This window comes from Epargyreus clarus, unplaced genomic scaffold, assembly GCF_041222505.1.
Source record: "Epargyreus clarus isolate Ecla_fem2 unplaced genomic scaffold, WU_Ecla_fem_2.2 ptg000033l, whole genome shotgun sequence".
Classification (NCBI taxonomy): Eukaryota; Metazoa; Arthropoda; class Insecta; order Lepidoptera; family Hesperiidae; genus Epargyreus; species Epargyreus clarus.
In genome coordinates this window covers 5,863,134-5,880,915 of record NW_027332238.1, presented here as the reverse complement: position 1 = coordinate 5,880,915, position 17,782 = coordinate 5,863,134, and the positions used below count along the sequence as shown (strand labels likewise).

Genomic DNA, 17,782 nt, shown 5'->3' with positions numbered 1-17,782 from the left:
TTTAGTAACTTTGGCTAAAGAATTTAGTTTTCTAGTTATCTTTTGTAGCTTGTGTTAGCATAATGACTCTCGATGAAGAAGAAATGTGTTTCTTTTAAGTAGTACTACTAATAATTTCCTAAGTAGCTATAAAACATTGGAATAACCAAATATACTCCAAATACAAGAAGCATTTTTATCAATTTCATTTGAGTACTAGTTTTAACATTGCAATAATATGAAAGCTATCATCTAGAATTTCAACAGACGAAACAGTTATATATTACTTATAACAGAGTAGATACCAAGAATTGTTTAAAAAAAATATTGAAATAATTTTTTTTGACTTTGAATATACATTCAAATGTACATTCTGGACATGGGTCTCCCACAGTTAAGTCGATCTGAGATTAATTCAACGAAGAATAGATTTATTCTACATTACATTGATTTTGCACCAAAATATTTTTAATCGATGCCAACCAATGAATTGATCTAAAATACCAGAAAATCTCCATTAGTATTTTTTTTTTGTAATTTACATAAGAAAGCATTGATCTTTACTTTTTGTCAAATTTCTGAGCTTAATTTTAAGGAACCTCAATTTTTCTATAGTAGTGGTTTAATCCCTTTAGTTCTAGATATTACTGAGATCGATTCAGAATCAATTTCAAAATCGACCTTTTTCGAGAACAGTCGTCATCCCTATTCTACGAAAACTAGCCCTGAAGGGACTGTATGTCCCTTAGCCCTCTATAATAGGCCATCATGTCAATTATTTCAATCCAAAAGGCCTCCAAGGGTCCACAACTGACTTACAGTGACCTGCAAAATACTAACTTGGTATCTACTCTGTTTAGTTAAACAGCTATTAATACAATTTAGTTGACTAATTTAGTAACATAATTGCTCGGGAAGAGGCCGGTCATGCCGCGCAATTCACCTGAAAATAAGAAAGAATATTTTGAAAATTAAAAACGATAAAATTTTTAAAGTTACTTTGTTATCAGTAAATAAAATAAATAAAAAACCGTTTTAATCCATGCTTATTAAATCTCTACAATTTGTGTTTAAATAAATACATCATATATTTTTATTATTAATTAAGTTAAGAAATGGCTACTTTTAATTAAAATAAGTTAACATTATTGGCAGTATTTTCTGCAAAATTTACGATATTTAATAAGCAACTTCATAGTGTCGATTTTAGATGATTTAGATTTATTAATAAACTCTCATATTTTTCCAAAATTTGTCAAAACAAGCATAACTTTAAAAAAAGCAGGATGATATAGTTTGTTGATGACATTTCTCAGCTGCCTTATAATATTGAATTAGCAGAGCATGTAGTCCATCTGATGGTAAGCTACTGCCGTAAGGACATCTGTAATCAACCCCGGATAGGATTAGATATTCCTACCTGAGGTCGGCCACAGATGTGCCACTACCACTGAGGACTAAGCTGGAACGCCTCGGAAAAGTTAGTCTCCCTTACCACACTTCAAACCGGAACACAGCAGCGCTACACTGATGTTATCACAGAAATAGGTGTAACGGTGGTGCCGCCGGAGTCGTACCACTCATAGTTTTACCACCAATATTTTACACAGCTTTTCCTTAATTCTGGTCGAATATAACTCAAAAATATAAATCGAAATCGTCCGCGAAAAACTGCTAGTCCGCTCTGAATATAGAAATGAATCGCGTCGCCATAGCAAATTGTATGACTACACCTGCTCGCAACAACTTCAGAGCGGACTAGCAGTTTGGCGCGGAGCATAACGTACCTTGCCACCAAGCGGGGTCCTGGCTTCGATCTGTGACCGCGATGATGTCGTCCTTCTCGAAACTCAACTCATCTGCGTTTTGAGCTGTGTATGGGTAGAGCGCTATCACCTGGAATTTTATAATTATTTTTTTACATAATTACATTAATATTAAATGTAGAAAATATATCTATATATAATGTACAAGTTAGAAAAGAAGGGAATTAAAATAAAAATTTAAAATAAAGGTAATTTAATCATAAATTAAATTTAATATACTTAAAAATTAATAAAATACATATTATATACTATTTAAATCTGAAAATATTAAACTTGTGCAGGTAAATATTGAGATTAAATATTGAGTATAAAATTGAAATTGTTTTTATGTATTATCATTCGCAGTCGATATAGCATATTATGCCTCTTGTACCAATCAAAATCACGCCAAAATTATTGTATATACATATACAAAAATTATATGTATTTAATAATATGGGATTTTGTGATATAAAATAACATTTTCGTGTGTTATTTTTAAGGAAACAAATTTTCATACAGAAACACTCTGAATAGTCTTAATAGTGTATGTGTCCGTTTGTGTGTGTGCATGCACACGTGTGTGCGCATGTATGTGTGTGTATATGTCTTTATTTTTTCCTCCAAACAAAAAAAGGTAACCAGTTTTGACAATTGTTACTGTCATCTATTTTCGTGTTTGAAAAATATTTTTAAAATGTACTTTTTAGATCATTTACGAATGAAACGATATTTCTCCGCACTTTTTCTTCGATTTCGTGTTTTTGCACCACTTAATTGCGCATGTCGGCATTGTTTTCATATGTCTTTGTTTTTGAGTGATTTCTAAGTATATATTTATGTGTGTCTGATTAGTTCGTGTCGTACCTTATCGATGACAGTCTCGGTGGGCACGGTGTCCATCTTGGACAGCACCGGGGTGGTCCTGCCTGAGGCCCGGCCCGTTGACTGTAGAATCTGAAAAATTACAGTTCATTTCATGAAGTTGGTGAAACTTTTCGTGGTAAGCTTGTAGGATCATTAATATACTTAACTGTATTATAATATTGATTTACTTTTTTTTTTATAATATAAGACTAGCAGACGAGCATGCAGTCCACCTGATGGTAAGTGGCTACTGCCGCCCATGGACATCTGTAATCAACCCCAGATAGGATTAGATATTCCTACCTGAGGTCGGCCACAGACGCGCCGCTACCCCTGAGGACTGAGCTGGAACGCCTCGGAAAAGTCTGTCTCCCTTACCACACCCTTCAAACCGGAACACAGCAGCGCCTAACACTGCTGTTATTAGGTAGAAATAGGTGTGGCGGTGGTGCCGCCGGAGTCGAACCACAAAGGGTTCTACCACCTTCAAAACTTTCTGTGTTCTGGTTGTAAGGGAGACACTAAATAATGAAGCTTTCTCTTCATCTTAAATTAAAATCATGCTTCAAAAGGCATGGTAAGCCCAGTTTTTTTTATAACATAAGAGTAATAAATGCATGCAGTTCATACGATGGTAAGCGGCTACTGCCGTATGGACATCAGTAATCAACCTCAGATAGTAGACCTCAGGCAGTAATCTAATCCTATCTGGAGTTGATTACAGATGTTCACACGATAGTAGCCAGTTACCATCAGGTGGACTGCATGCTCGCCTGGTACTCCTATAATAAAAAAACCATACAAAGCAGTCACAGTTTGGTCATTTTTATATGATATTGAGTGGTCCGAGGGACGGGAGAGGTTAGGAAGATACTCCTATCTTATATATAAAATTAACAATGTTACTTACCGTACTCCTCTGAAACGGCTTCACCGATTTTCACCAAATTTTATATGCATATTCAGTAGGTCTGAGAATCGGCTACTATTTTTCACACTTAAGTGATAAGGGTTATTCACCCTTAACATTTTTTTAATTATATGGCAATACGTTTGCCGGGTCAGCTAGTATTATACAAAGCTCTCCTGCTGTCGTTTTCGTGTGACGGTGGTACCAACCTTAACGTAGCTGGCGGGGAACCAGCCGACCTGTCGGTTGCGGCCCTTGGCCTGCAGCTCCCCCTCCCACCAGCCGCTGTCCGCCTTCTTGCGGACCACCAGCAGCTGGCCCTTCTGTAGGGAGAGCTGCTCGGAGCTGGAAGAATGTTGAATATGACTTGTGGGAAGTAATTTAGGGTTTGTTAAATTGTATATATAAGGCAGTGATAAGCTAGTGGTTAAAAAAAACAATGTGAGCCGTCACGGGACGCCTGGCAGATGTGAAACATCGACATTATTTTGTAAAAGTAATATGCAGAAAAGAACATATTGTGATAGGAACTAAATATGTCATAATGATAAAATAAAATATTACGATTGCGCATGGCGACGCGTCGCCACACCGTACACACTACTACATATAGACTGTATATATACACCATCGTATAGCGTGGCGTCGCCACGGCATACGTCGCCACGCCAGAAATCGGTTTTACGTGCGGCTATAGATGTTTCACATCAAAAACTCGGCCTCTCGATCCAGGGGTGTGCGTATTAGAATTTAATTATCACCTGCTAAACGGTGCGGCTGTATTTATCTTTTTTCCGTCTCTACGCACAAGGAGATATATACTTTGTTTTAGCATGTGTGTGTGTGTTTGTATTTCTCTGTTCCTCTGTGTGTGTAAGCCCGAGTCTCCATGTGTCTCTTTGCTCATCCCTCTGTCTATAGTGACATATTATCTTCTTCTCTAGTAAGCTGGGAGACAACAGGGATGGAAAACAATATGTTTCTTTATTTCTTCTCTGTGAGTCTGTCTGTGAGTGTTTTGTACGAGTTATGTGTGCGCGTACGTCACATTCTTTGTGTATGTGTCTTGTACGTATGTATTCGTTTTCATATGTATGTCTGTGTGCGTGTATGTGTTTGTATTACTGTCTATTTGTATCTCTTTCCCATTCTACCCGCTAATTAACGTGTGTAAGTTTGTGTATTCTTTTCGTCTTCTTCTTTTGTATAATATGTATATATGTTTCTTCAGTGTGTGAACGTTTGTGATTGTGTTTGTGTATCTGTTTCTGTTTCTTTCTCATTTGTATGTCTGTATATGTATGTTTAGTGTTTTTCTCCCTATCCCTCCCTCTATCTCAGTGTATAGGTTACCTGGTGGCGGTATAGTTGGCGAGAGCTTGTGCCACTTCGGGCTTCCGTCTGGCGGCGGCGGAGTCTCTGCCGGAGTCTCTTCTAGCAGCTGAAGCTGGTCTGGTGCCACCACCTGCTGCCGTCGCCGCACTCTCTGTTATCGCTGCAACCTCCGACGAGATCGGTGTCGAGGATTTCTGTTCCTGAACAAAACAAAAAAATTACTATTATGTATTACTAATCAGTTTTCTATTTTTATTGAAAAATAAATCCTAAAAACAGCGTCAATTACTTGCAAACCTATTACTAGTCGTACGTAATGGTCATAACAACAAACAATTCGTTAATTATGAATTAGTATGACAGTGTATATAAAAATATATTTCTTAAAAATGTGCCTTTTTGTTTAGATTTTCATATAACATTACTTCCCAAACTTTGAACTTTATAAAAGACACTATCCGATAATGGAATAATACAGGGTGTGTTTTTTTTATTAATACAAGTTTTAGAATGAAACAAAAATCTATCACTCAATAAATAAAAACACAGTAATACTAGAAAAAAATACTTCCCAAACTAAAGTTTAGTATGTTCTTATAATAATATTGACGTCGACGATTTTTATTCTGATTATAAAAAAATACATTTTGTCATAAATTTATAAGCCTTGGCAGTTGCTACACTTGTTTTGGTAACCGCTTCATGTTTATGAAATATGGGTACGTTTAAAATAAACGGGCTATGCATCTGCCAGGAATGCCTATATCAAAAACCGTGAAATTCAAACAAAATTTACAAATTTTTAGTGTATTTATACTACCAAAACATAAGCAAGATAATATAACTGAAGTTCATATATAAATCCTTATAAATTCGCCACTATCAGTGGTAGCTCACCTGCACGGGTGGTGTGGTTTCAGGTTCCACCGCGTCTGGTATAGTGGTGATGTTGTCACCGCTCGTGTGCTCGCTGATGGTGTCCTTCGTCACGTAGTTAGATGGTACTTTACCTTTAGATCCTATACCAGCTCACCACTTACTTCCCCTACCATCTTTGCCATTAGTAGTTGCCACCCTCACCCCCCTCGGTGGTAGGCCACCACGCTACTACTGTTGTACAGTGGCGGTAGCTTACCTGCCGATGGTAGCTCACCTACTACCAACACTATTACTATTCCTCCCCATTCACACCACTAACAGTTCATCTGCCACATACAACGACCACCTAGTTATAGCTCACCCACACCTGTTGGTAGCTCACCTGCCGCTGTTGGTAGCTCATCTGCACCTGATGGTAGCTCACAAGCCCCTGTTGGCTGGTCACCCGCACCTATTGGTAACTCACTCATATGTTGGTAGCTCAACTGTCCTGCACGGATGGTAGCTCACCTGCACGGGTGGTGACACAGGTGCAACAGGTGTGGGTTCAGGTTCCACCGCTTCTGGGATGGTGGTGATGGTGTCGCCGCTCGTGTGTTCAGTGGTGGTGTCCTTCGTAACATAGTTCGATGGGAATATACCCGTCCTGGAACCAAATTAAAGTTATTTTAATAGACAGAGTGTTTTTTTTAATGGAAGGACCATTTGTATTTTCTTAAAAATGAGCCCCGTCTTTTAGTTTGTTAGTTTGTCTTTATAAGCTACACTAGGTGTATATTCTACCAAATAATATAGGGTGTGTTGTTTTTTTTTTTAAATCCTTTTCCATTCCTGGTTAGGGAAAAAGATTTCTTAAAAGGAATGATACAATTTTATTTTTTCGCTAATCCTTATAATTTCAGATGTGGACAAGAAGGCCTACTTAAAAAATTCACCCTGTAGATAAATGAATTATGATGTACCTAAGCTATATTAGAATTAAAAAAAAACGAAATTTTGACCGTCTAATACGGTTCGTTGGCGTACGTTGGTTAGGTACACATAAAAACGAAATTAGATCGAAACTTCTTTTTCGACCGAAATTTGGCTGAAACAAAGGCGTAACTTAGACAAAACTTTATTTAGTTCGTAACTTGGCTAAAACCTCTTTTAGGGTGTAACTAGGCCAAATCCCCTTTTTAAGTCGTAGCTTGACAAAACCCCTTTTTAGTCTAAAACCTCTTTATGGTCCGAAACTTGACCGAAACCACTTTTCGGCCGGGCCAAAACCTCCTATCAGCCACTATACCACATCGCTACAAACCTACCTATTCCCAATCCTGCCAGTCCACCAGTCTCCATCTCGCCTCACCACCTCTATACGCTCCCCGGCCTCGAACACCAAGTCCCCGGGCTCCCCGGACACGTACGGATACGCCGCTATGTAGAAATCACCGCCCTCTGGTGGAAATATAAAAAAACTCGTGTGAACATAGAAATATTCGTCCTCTGGTGGACATACAAAAAATATGTGTGAACATAGAAATATTTGTCCTCTGGTGGAAATATTAAAACATGTATACAGCAGTGATAGCCTAGTGGTTACGAAACTCTACCTCTTGATCGGGGGTCGGAGGTTCAAATCCCACGCACCTTGGATTTTTCAAAGTTATGTGCGTATTCCTTTTGTCATATTAATATTACTGTAAAATGTACATTTATTCTTTCTGTATTATGGCAATAAACGTTTATTATTATTATTATTATTATATATTTTTTGTATTTAAACATTTTTTTTTTTTTTTTTTTTTTTTGGTAAAACTACTCAATTTCGCGGGCTTTTGGCCAAACGAATATTGAGGTGAATAGAAAAATTACGCGTCTATTGACAGAAATTTTCTTACAATCCTGCATGTATTTAAAATAGCTGCTTTTTGAATAGTTAGAAATGTGAGTGGATGAATTTGTATGGCTTTTAAACTACTATGTAAGGTTTTGGGGACGACACCGGTGGAAGAAATAATGATAGGGATGGTTCTAACTGTATTTACTTTCCACTGTGTTTTGAGTTCTATTGTAAGGTCGGTGTATTTTGTGAGTTTCTCAGTGTAGGTAGTTTGCATGTTGTGAGTGTTAGGAATGGCTATATCTATTAAGTATACTATTTTGTTTTCTTTATCGTGTAGTGTAATGTCAGGTCTATTGTAATGTATAGTTTTATCCGTGATTATTGTCCGATCCCAGTATAACTTAATTTTAGGAGATTCGAGAATTACTTGAGGTATGTATTTATAGTAGCTGTTTTTTTCCGGGATCAGTTTATATTTATATGCTAAATATTGATGTATTATGGCAGCGACCTGATCATGCCTATGCTTATAGTCTGTTTGTACAATAGATCTACAAGCTCCTGTAATATGCTGGATGGTTTCGCTGCTAGAGTGACAATGTCGGCAATGATCGGTTACTAATGATTTGTCCCTAATAATGTGTTTCCTGTAATTTCTTGTGTCTATAACCTGATCTTGTATTGCGATCATGAACCCTTCCGTTTCCGGAAAGAGTTCACCTCGTCTCAACCATGCGTTCGATGCATGTTTATCAACGATAGGGTTATTTAAATCTGTAAGATGTCGCCCGTGAAGTGACTTTTGCAACCATGTGTCTACTTTGTGTTGAGTGGTGACGGTTGTGAAATTAATAGAGCTGTCTTTGAGTCTAAGTGGTGTATATTTGTTATCTGCCTGTACTATTGCCTGATGAATTAGTGAATCACGAGCTTTATTGTGAAAATATGTGCGTAATGATGTTAGTTGTCTATTATGTAGGTTTTGTATATCAATTAAACTTCTTCCTCCTTCTTGTCTTGGAAGTGTTAATCTCTGGATGCAAGCTCGGGGATGGTGTTTTCTATATTTTGTCATTGTAGTGTTTATAATTCGCTGTAGTTTTTGTATGTCTGTTCGTGTCCATTGTATAATTCCAAACGAGTAGGTAAGTATCGATATTGCGTATGTATTTATTGCTTTTATTGTATTACGGGCATTTAGTTGGGTGTTGAGTATTTTGTGCAATCTAGTCTTAAAGTGTTCAGTTAATGCTGCTTTAGTTTGTTTTTGGTGAATTTGACGAGATTGTTGGTATCCTAAATATTTATATCCATTTATTTGGTCGATAGGGTCTATTAAATTTTGTGTATCGAGTGAGTACGAGTTGTCTTCTATAACACCTCTCTTTACGGATTGCATCTTGCATTTATCTATGCCGAATTGCATACATATATCTTGTGAAAATGATTGTGTAATATTTGTTAAACTATTGATTTCATTTAGTGTGCTGCCATATAATTTTATATCATCCATATATATTAAGTGCGATATTGTTTGTTGTTTATTATTATCATATTTTATTTTAAAACCTTTTTTACTATTATTTAAAAGTCTTGATAATGGATTGAGTGCGAGGCAAAACCAAAGAGGGCTCAAAGAGTCTCCTTGAAATATTCCCCTGTTTATTGATAATAATTCAGATTCTATGTTTCCTGCACTGCTGTGTAACTTAAGTTGTGTTTTCCAATTCCTCATTGCTGATTTTAGAAAATGTATAATTGTTGGGTGTATATTATAGTGTTTCAGAGTGTATAGCAACCATGAATGTGGTATGGAATCAAAGGCTTTTTGAAAATCTATATACATGGTGTATATACTTCTTTTCTTCTCACAAGCCTGTTTTGATATAACAGCATCGATGGTAAGCTGTTCCTTGCATCCTTGGCTGTTTTTGCGACAACCTTTTTGCTCTTCAGCTAATATATTGTTTTGTTCTGCATGGATATATATGATTTCACTTATACATGATGTTATGATTTTATAAATATTTTGTAAACAGGTAATTGGACGGTACTTTGCAGGGTTACTGGTATCAGTCGGGTCTTTAGGAAGCATATATGTGATACCGTGTGTAACATAATGAGGAAGTGTGTTAGGTGATTTGATAAAGTTGTTTATATGTGTATGCAAAAGAACGTGCGTACAAGTGAACTTCTTGTACCAATAATTATGGATTTTGTCAGACCCGGTTGCCTTCCAGTTATGAGACCTAGCTATAACTCGTTTTAATAAATCTATGTCGATATTTTCAAAAGGCATTTCCGGCAAATCTGTTAAACTGTCCTTATCTTTTTGGATCCAACTAGCCTCTTTGTGTTCCTGTGATTTGGACCAGATATTTGACCAAAAGTCAGTTAAAGTATTCTTTGAGGGTAGAGGAAGTGTAGTGGCAGATGTATTGTTTGTGTTTTGTGTAAGAGTTCTGTAAAACATTTTTTCATTATTATGGAAAGCTTGTTCTGAGTTTTTCTCAAAGTTGTTTTTTTATATCTACGTAATCGACTAGATAATGCATTAAGTTTTTGTTTTAGGGTATCTAGGAAGTGTGATAGTTGTGTATTCGGTTGTTCGTGCTGTGAATGTAATTTGTATTTACGTTTTATTTCCTCTACCTTTCTTTGTAATCCTTTACTACGTATTCCGTTATTGTATTCTGTTAATCTTCCTATTTCTGCTCTAAGTTTTCCTATCCTTTCTTCTAAAACTACCTGCCACCTAGGTTTTTGTTTATTACAATGAATGTCTGTTTGTATATCTCTAATTTTGGTTCCATTATATTGAACAGCTGCATACGCTGCACAATATATAACTAGTTGTAATGTTTCAAAATCTGTTTCGTTATTTATTATATTTGGTATTAAAGTCTTATTTAAATACTGTACTGCACTAGTAAGTCTTTTGGTAATTTTTTGTTTGGGCAATGAGGGTCTTAATGTGGGCTCTGAATTTTTAAATACTTTTAACGCTTCTGAAAAATATTCCTGAATTTGATTTTGTGTATGCGATGTTCTTTGTATTTCTTCCTCTTCATGTTCTAGTATTTGTATTGTCTGAATGTCTTGTGTGTTATTTTCGTGGGTTAAGGATTCTGTATGAATGTGTGAATATGTTAAATTTGTAGAAATATTTTGTTTATGAAGTTTTAATGATACTTCTTGCCGTATCTGGTCTATTTTTGTTTCCGGCAACATTTTGTTGTTGATTATTACTCTTCTTTGGTCTGCAATGCGTTGTTCTGTAAGGTGTGATAGATGTGGGAAGTGTTCAATGAATTTATCAAAAAGTTTTTTCCTATATGTTGTTAAATTTGTTTCTAATTCTGTGACTTCGTAATAGGTTTGGATAATTACTTCGTTCATCTCAGTTGTCCATATCATTCTTCTCTTATTTGTTATATCTGTTTGCGGGTTAAGTACATTAGTTTGTGTTTGGGGTAGATGATTCGTTTTTTGTATATTTAATTTAATTTCTTCTCTAATATTATCTAATAACTGTTGTGAAAGTAGTTTGTTTCTTATTATTGCCCTTCTTTGGTCGCCTACTCTTTGTTTCGATACATCCATATGTGGGCATTTTTTGCAAAATTGGGAATAAAGCTCATCCAAATAACCTCTAGTACAAGCTTCTATTTGTGTGATTTCTAAATATGTACGCCAGATGAAAATATTCATTTCATTGCTCCATTTCTTTCTGGCACGTTTGCTGTCAGTAATGGGTGGAGGATTTTCGGCATATGCCTCCTGCACAACATTATCCGACAGATATGAATTATTGCTTGATGGGGATGTAACACTATCAACTGAATATGACTCTCCCGAAGATGTGGGTGAAGAGGTGATATCGATTGAAGGTATGGGTGATGACGTATGAAAGTTGTTGAATGAATTATCGACTACAACAGCGCGCGACCGGGTAGTCATATGCGAAGCCTTGCCCCCCCCAGAGTACGTGGGGCTGCCCGAGCTAGATGGCCCGGGGCGGGATTCTCCCTCTTGGGTACCCGCCTGGGGTAATTTCCTACTTCTTAAGTGCATCGCATATTTTATGAATACTAGAGCTCCGTTGGTCATTGGCTGATAGCAGCTAAGTGCTGCCAATGTCCGCCCCTCACGTGGCAACAGGTGGTCGTGCCGGACGTGGAGTTAGGTTTATGAGGGGCTTATTATTATTATTATTATAAATTAATTATCACTTGCTAAACGGTGAAGGAAAACATCGTGAGGAAACCTGCATACCTGAGAGATTTATAAAAAAAACTCAAAGATATGCGAAATCTACCAAAAACGCACTTGGCCAGTGCGGTGGACTATGGCCTGATCCTTCTCATTCTGAGAGACCCGTGCCTAGCGGTGGGACAGTAATGGGTTGATGATGACATTAGTCACTACCAGCCAACCTTTGGGCTGTGCAGAAAATAATGAAAAACGGTACAAATATACAAAAAGTTATAGCTTATTTTATTTACATAAAGATAACTTACCTACAACAGGCATAGCACCACCCAAATCATTGGCTATCTCCGCCTCCGGTACCTCTGCTATGCCTGAAATAAAATATAATTATATATATATATATATATATATATATATATATATATATATATATATAATTATTTTGTTACATTATAGATAGTATCATATAGATATGGTAAGGCGGCGCTTCAGAATGGTCATTCCTATGTCAAATACAAATACAAATGTCTTTATTTGTAGAATAAGGTGCATACATTGGTATTAGTCAAGAATTTTCGCGCATTCTGCCATAAATGGCGTACAAATATAATTTTAAAGTGTCTATGTTAAGGCTCCAGAGGTCAGAAAATTTATAAGACTTGATTTTCGAGGATGACTTTAATTTTAACGTGGATGCAACGAGACAACAGGGACAAGTAAAAATAACAAGATTTAATTAAAGCTAATAGATTTTTGCAGGCGCTAATTAGTTTAGTGGTAGGAAAGATGCTATTGATTAGTAGCAGGCGTAAACATGCCCCCAGGCGTTGAAGGCTCTGCATTCAACCATCTAGACGGAATCGTTACTTGGAAGCGGACAAATTCGACTGAATGATCTCTTGACGATCCCACTGGACGTCTTGATTTCTGCTACACGAGCGACGTTATCCGATCCGGGGAATAGTGCCACAATTCGACCCAGCTTCCACTTCAACGGCGGTAGATTTTCCTCTTTCAAAAGGACTAATGAGTTGATCTCCAGTGGTGAGGATGGTGTCTGCCATTTAGTACGTTTTTGCAATTCGGATATATATTCTTTGCTCCACCTCGTCCAAAAGTGCTGACGGAGTTGTTCAACTCGTTGAAATCTTGTCAAATGAGTGTCCTTGTAATGTTGAATATCCTGGGTCGGAATGGCGGTTAGTGGACGCCCAATTAAAAAATGACCTGGCGTCAGTGGATTTAAATCATCTGGATGCGAAGACAAAGGAGTGAGTGGTCGCGAGTTTAAAATAGCTTCAATTTGCGTCAAAGTTGTATACAATTCTTCATACGTTAAATTGCTATTTCCTAACACTCTTACCAAATGAAATTTAGTAGATTTTACAGCTGCCTCCCAAATTCCACCAAAATGTGGTGAATACGCGGGAATAAAGTGAATATTAATTCCCTCATTCACTAGGTCACCGGACAACGAGTTAGAGTTTTGCTTTAAGAAAGTCGCCAACTCATTGTATGCTCCAACAAATGAAGTTCCGTTATCAGAATATATATGTCGTGGCTTTCCACGACGAGCAATAAATTTTCGTAATGTTTGGATGTAGCTATTACTTGTCAAGTCACCTACCAATTCCAAGTGGATGGCTTTGGTAGTGAAACATATGAAAATCGCTATGTACACCTTCACGATACGACAACCACGTCCTTGACGACTTATAGACGCAATAGGACCGGCGTAGTCAACGCCGACGCATTCGAACGGATAACCGCCAGGAGTAAGGCGCTGCCGTGGTAAGTTACCCATTATAGGAGGTTTAACCTTTCCTCTCATTCGTGCGCACCTAATACAACGATGACAAGTAGCCTTTGCCAAATTACGGCCACCGATTGGCCAATAGACTTCTCTAATTGATGCTAACAATAGTTGTGGTCCAGCATGTAAAAGCTTTATATGTTCATATTTAAATAACAACTGTGTGAATCTATGAGTGGACTGTAATAATAAAGGATGTTTTTTATCATATAAGAACTCTGAATTATTAATACGACCACCAACACGCATTAAATTATTTTCATCCAAAAATACATTAAATTTTAATAAAGAACTCTTAGGAGGCAAAGGTTTCTTCTGCAATAATAGCTGGTATTCTGAAAACGATTCTCGCTGAACGGTGCATATTATAATATTTAATGAATTATTTAATTCAGTTTCAGTAAGGAAATTGTTTGTAGGACGCTGTCCCTTACATGATGCGATAAATCGTAGCACATATGCAATAGCACGTTTCAGCCGAATAAAATTCGAAAACCGTTCAAATTTTATAAATTCTAAAGGGTGATCATTATTATTCATTTTTACTAAACACGATATTTCGGGACGTATTTCAGGTAGCGGTTCACAATCTAACAATGATTTCGTAGACGGCCAATTCTTACTAGGTCCCTTTAAAAAATCAGGTCCTGACCACCACATCTCGAGAGATTGAATGGCATCAACACTGACTCCGCGTGACACATGATCTGCTGGATTTTGATCAGAAGGAACGTGACGCCATTCGCAATCGCCAGTTTTTTTCGAGTATATCTCCAACACGGTTACGGACAAACGTATGTAACTTGGTTGGCAACATTTTTAACCAACCTAAGACAATGGTTGAATCAGTCCAGAATATAGTTCTTGTTACCGTTAGTCTTAGAGACTTGCAAGCCTTTTCATATAGCCTAGCCGCAACGAGAGCACCACAAAGCTCAAGCCTGGGAATTGTTGTGGCTTTGATAGGTGCGACCCTACTTTTAGCTAGTAATAAACGTACTAATATTCTGTCTTTATCGTCTATGCTGCGAACGTACAGACACGCACCGTAAGCCTTTTCCGAGCTGTCGGAAAATACGTGAAATTCTACTCGAATAAATGAATCGATTATTACGCAGCGTGGTATACGTAAATGGTTTAAAGCTTGTATATTTTTTATTAAATTAAACCAGGTCTCTTGAATGTCCCGAGTCAAGGGTTCATCCCACGATAGATTGTGCAACCATAACATTTGCAAAAATATTTTAAATTTAATAACGACTGGAGACACAAGGCCTAGTGGATCAAATATTTTGGAAATTAATGAAAGGATCTCACGTTTTGAATATCCCTTCCTTTCAGTAGTTACACTTATCCCAATAGGAAAATATAAGTCATCGGGTTTAGATAACCATCCTAAACCTAAAGTTTTACTGGAATCGTTACCCCCAATATTTAAATTATGCGTGGACTCCGTAAACTCTGACACTAACTGAGGCTCGTTTGTCTTCCACTTTCTCAGTGGTAAGCGAGCAGAGGCAAGGGTAGCCGTTATCTTCTCACGAAGATCTCGAACTTCATTCAAATCATCCCCACCACTCAACAGATCATCAACATAAAAATCGTGAAGTATTACCTTTGAGATCTGAGTGTCTTTACATTCGAGTCCAAGTTGCTTAAGGCACCTAGTGGCAAGGTACGGTGCACTCGCCGTTCCATACGTTACTGTATTAAGTTCAAATGCCCTAAGCGACTGAGTTGGCTTATCGCGCCACAGGATACGCTGTAAATACCTATCGTCAGGATGCACAAGTATCTGCCGGTACATTTTCTCAACGTCGGCTAAAATAACGTACTTGTGCTGTCTAAATCTTAACAGAATGGATAAAAGGTCGTCCTGTACAGTAGGACCTACCAATTGAATACTATTGAAAGTAGCTCCACTACTGGTGGGAGAACTAGCGTTGAAAACAGCCCTTAATTTGGTCGTCGTGCTACTCTCCCGCAGGACGCCATGATGTGGGATATAATGTGCATTATTTTCCGATTTGAGCTCACACTCTGACATGTGACCCAACGACTGGTACTCCGACATAAACTCCTGGTACATTTCATATAGTTTCGGTTGTTTTATAAGCCGGCGTTCCAACGATAAAAAACACTGTTTAGCTCGTTGCAACGAATCACCTAAAACGTTAGGGTTCTCCTTTAATGGGATTCTTACACAAAACCGGCCATCTGGCATACGAGTAGTATTATTAATGAAATGTTCTTCGCATAACTTCTGTTCCGGTGAATAACTAGAATGAATAAAATCGTTAACTTCTTCTAAATTCCAAAATTCTGCGAGTTGATTTTGTATAATTTGATTTGATAACTTATCGATAGTCGAATTGTCACTCACATAATTACACTGAATGGGTTTAGGTGGATATACTTTAAAAGACTTATTATTAATCGGACCAGAAATTATCCATCCTAACCTAGTTTCGCAAAGCGTAGGTTTATTACTTCCTAAATTAATTCTTTGCGATCCAATTAAATCCCAAAAAATGTCCGCACCTAAAATTAAATCCACTGACTCGGGTCTATAAAAGTGAGGATCCGCCAAACAAACGTCAGTGGGTAAATTAAGATGCGAAATATTAACTGTACGACTCGGTACATTATCCGTTAAGGACGGCAAAACAAAACAATTTATATTACGCATAAAAATGTTATCAAGTGACTGCAAACGCAAACTACACATTTTATCAATATACGTAGTCACATTGTTTATGCCCTGAACAGATTGATTTATCTGATTATAAGGCAAATTTAACCGTCGGAACATTTTATCCGACAATAAGCTCGACGTGCTACCGGAATCCAAAACGGCGCGCCCGACATGAACGCGATTGTTGGAATCATATAACTGAACCAGCGCAGTCGCTAGAATAACGTCGCCGCGGTTAGTTACTTCATGACTCGCGGACGACACGCTCGCTGATAATGTTAAGTTATTTGAACCGGTGGAGGGAGTCACGCCGATGACGTCATCGGTGCGGTCACTATGCACAAGTGGCTTCTTATCATTAACTGTAACGTGAACTAACGCTGAATGCTTGCGTTTACAAATTTTGCAACCTTGTTTTTTACAACTGTTTGAAAAATGAGACTTCGAAAAACAGTTAAAACAAATCTTGAACGTAGGTAATAATTGCAGCCGAGCTTCATTACTTAACGCTAAAAACTGAGGACAGTTATTTAACCTATGCTCGCCGCTGCACTTTGGACAGGAGTCCTTCGAAATTAAATTGCTTACTTTATTTTGTGTTGTGACCATAGCCTTAACTTTAGAATGTCTATTGTTATTATGATTGTAATTGGTAGGTAATTGGTGCGTCTGTCGTGAAAATTCAATTGTATCTAGTAGGTTGGTGCGTATACGCATAAACTCAATAAAATTTTGAAGCTGCACGCGCGTCTCAATATCCAAACGACCTTTGTACTCCTCCCACTCACGATAGGTTTTGCTATCTAACTTATGAGTAATTATGTGGAGGAGAAGAGTATCCCAGTGCTTAGTGGGCTCGCCCAACGAATCTAATGCACGAATATTTTTATTTAACTGATCTATTATGTTTTTAAGGTTACTGGCAGACTCCCGTGTAACCGGTTCAATATTAAATATCGCAGCTACATGGTGTTGAATTAACAACCGCTTATTATCGAAACGATCACATAGGAGTCTCCATGCGACATTATAATTGATGGACGAAAACTCAATGGATGAAATAACCACCGCAGCGGAACCCTCCAACGACGCTCGTAAATAATGGAATTTATTTACATCGTCAATGTCGTCATTGTCGTGTATGAGGCTAGTGAAAGTATCCCTAAATTCTAGCCAATTATTAAACGAACCAGTAAATTTTGGTATCTGTATGGTAGGCAACTTGACAGGATTTAGCTTCCCACTACGTGATCCGCAATCGCTAGGCAAGGGTACTTGGGTTCCTTTGCAATTTTCAAGCATTTCGCGCGCCTGACTCATTGTTTTATAATACCTATTCTCAAATTCTTCTCGTTCCTCTAATTGTTGATCAATATTTTCAGCTATACATTCTAATCTGGTCTGAATCTTATCGTATTGGGCATACAATGAGTTTAACCTATTCAAACGCAATTCTAAC

At 37.4% G+C, this 17,782-nt stretch overlaps 1 protein-coding gene across 1 annotated transcript in view; it reads right to left on the bottom strand.

The window, feature by feature from the left end:
• Positions 1 to 1,737: 1,737 nt before the first annotated feature.
• Dap160 (dynamin associated protein 160) overlaps positions 1,738 to 17,782 on the bottom strand; it is a 41,149-nt gene continuing 25,104 nt past the window's right edge. The window contains exons 20-26 of the mRNA XM_073090542.1: positions 12,124 to 12,186; positions 7,083 to 7,215; positions 6,286 to 6,421; positions 4,915 to 5,096; positions 3,771 to 3,906; positions 2,652 to 2,741; positions 1,738 to 1,875 (exon numbers count right to left, since the gene is read on the bottom strand). Coding sequence (XP_072946643.1) covers positions 1,738 to 1,875; positions 2,652 to 2,741; positions 3,771 to 3,906; positions 4,915 to 5,096; positions 6,286 to 6,421; positions 7,083 to 7,215; positions 12,124 to 12,186 — 878 coding nt within the window. The remainder of the gene's footprint in view (positions 1,876 to 2,651; positions 2,742 to 3,770; positions 3,907 to 4,914; positions 5,097 to 6,285; positions 6,422 to 7,082; positions 7,216 to 12,123; positions 12,187 to 17,782) is intronic.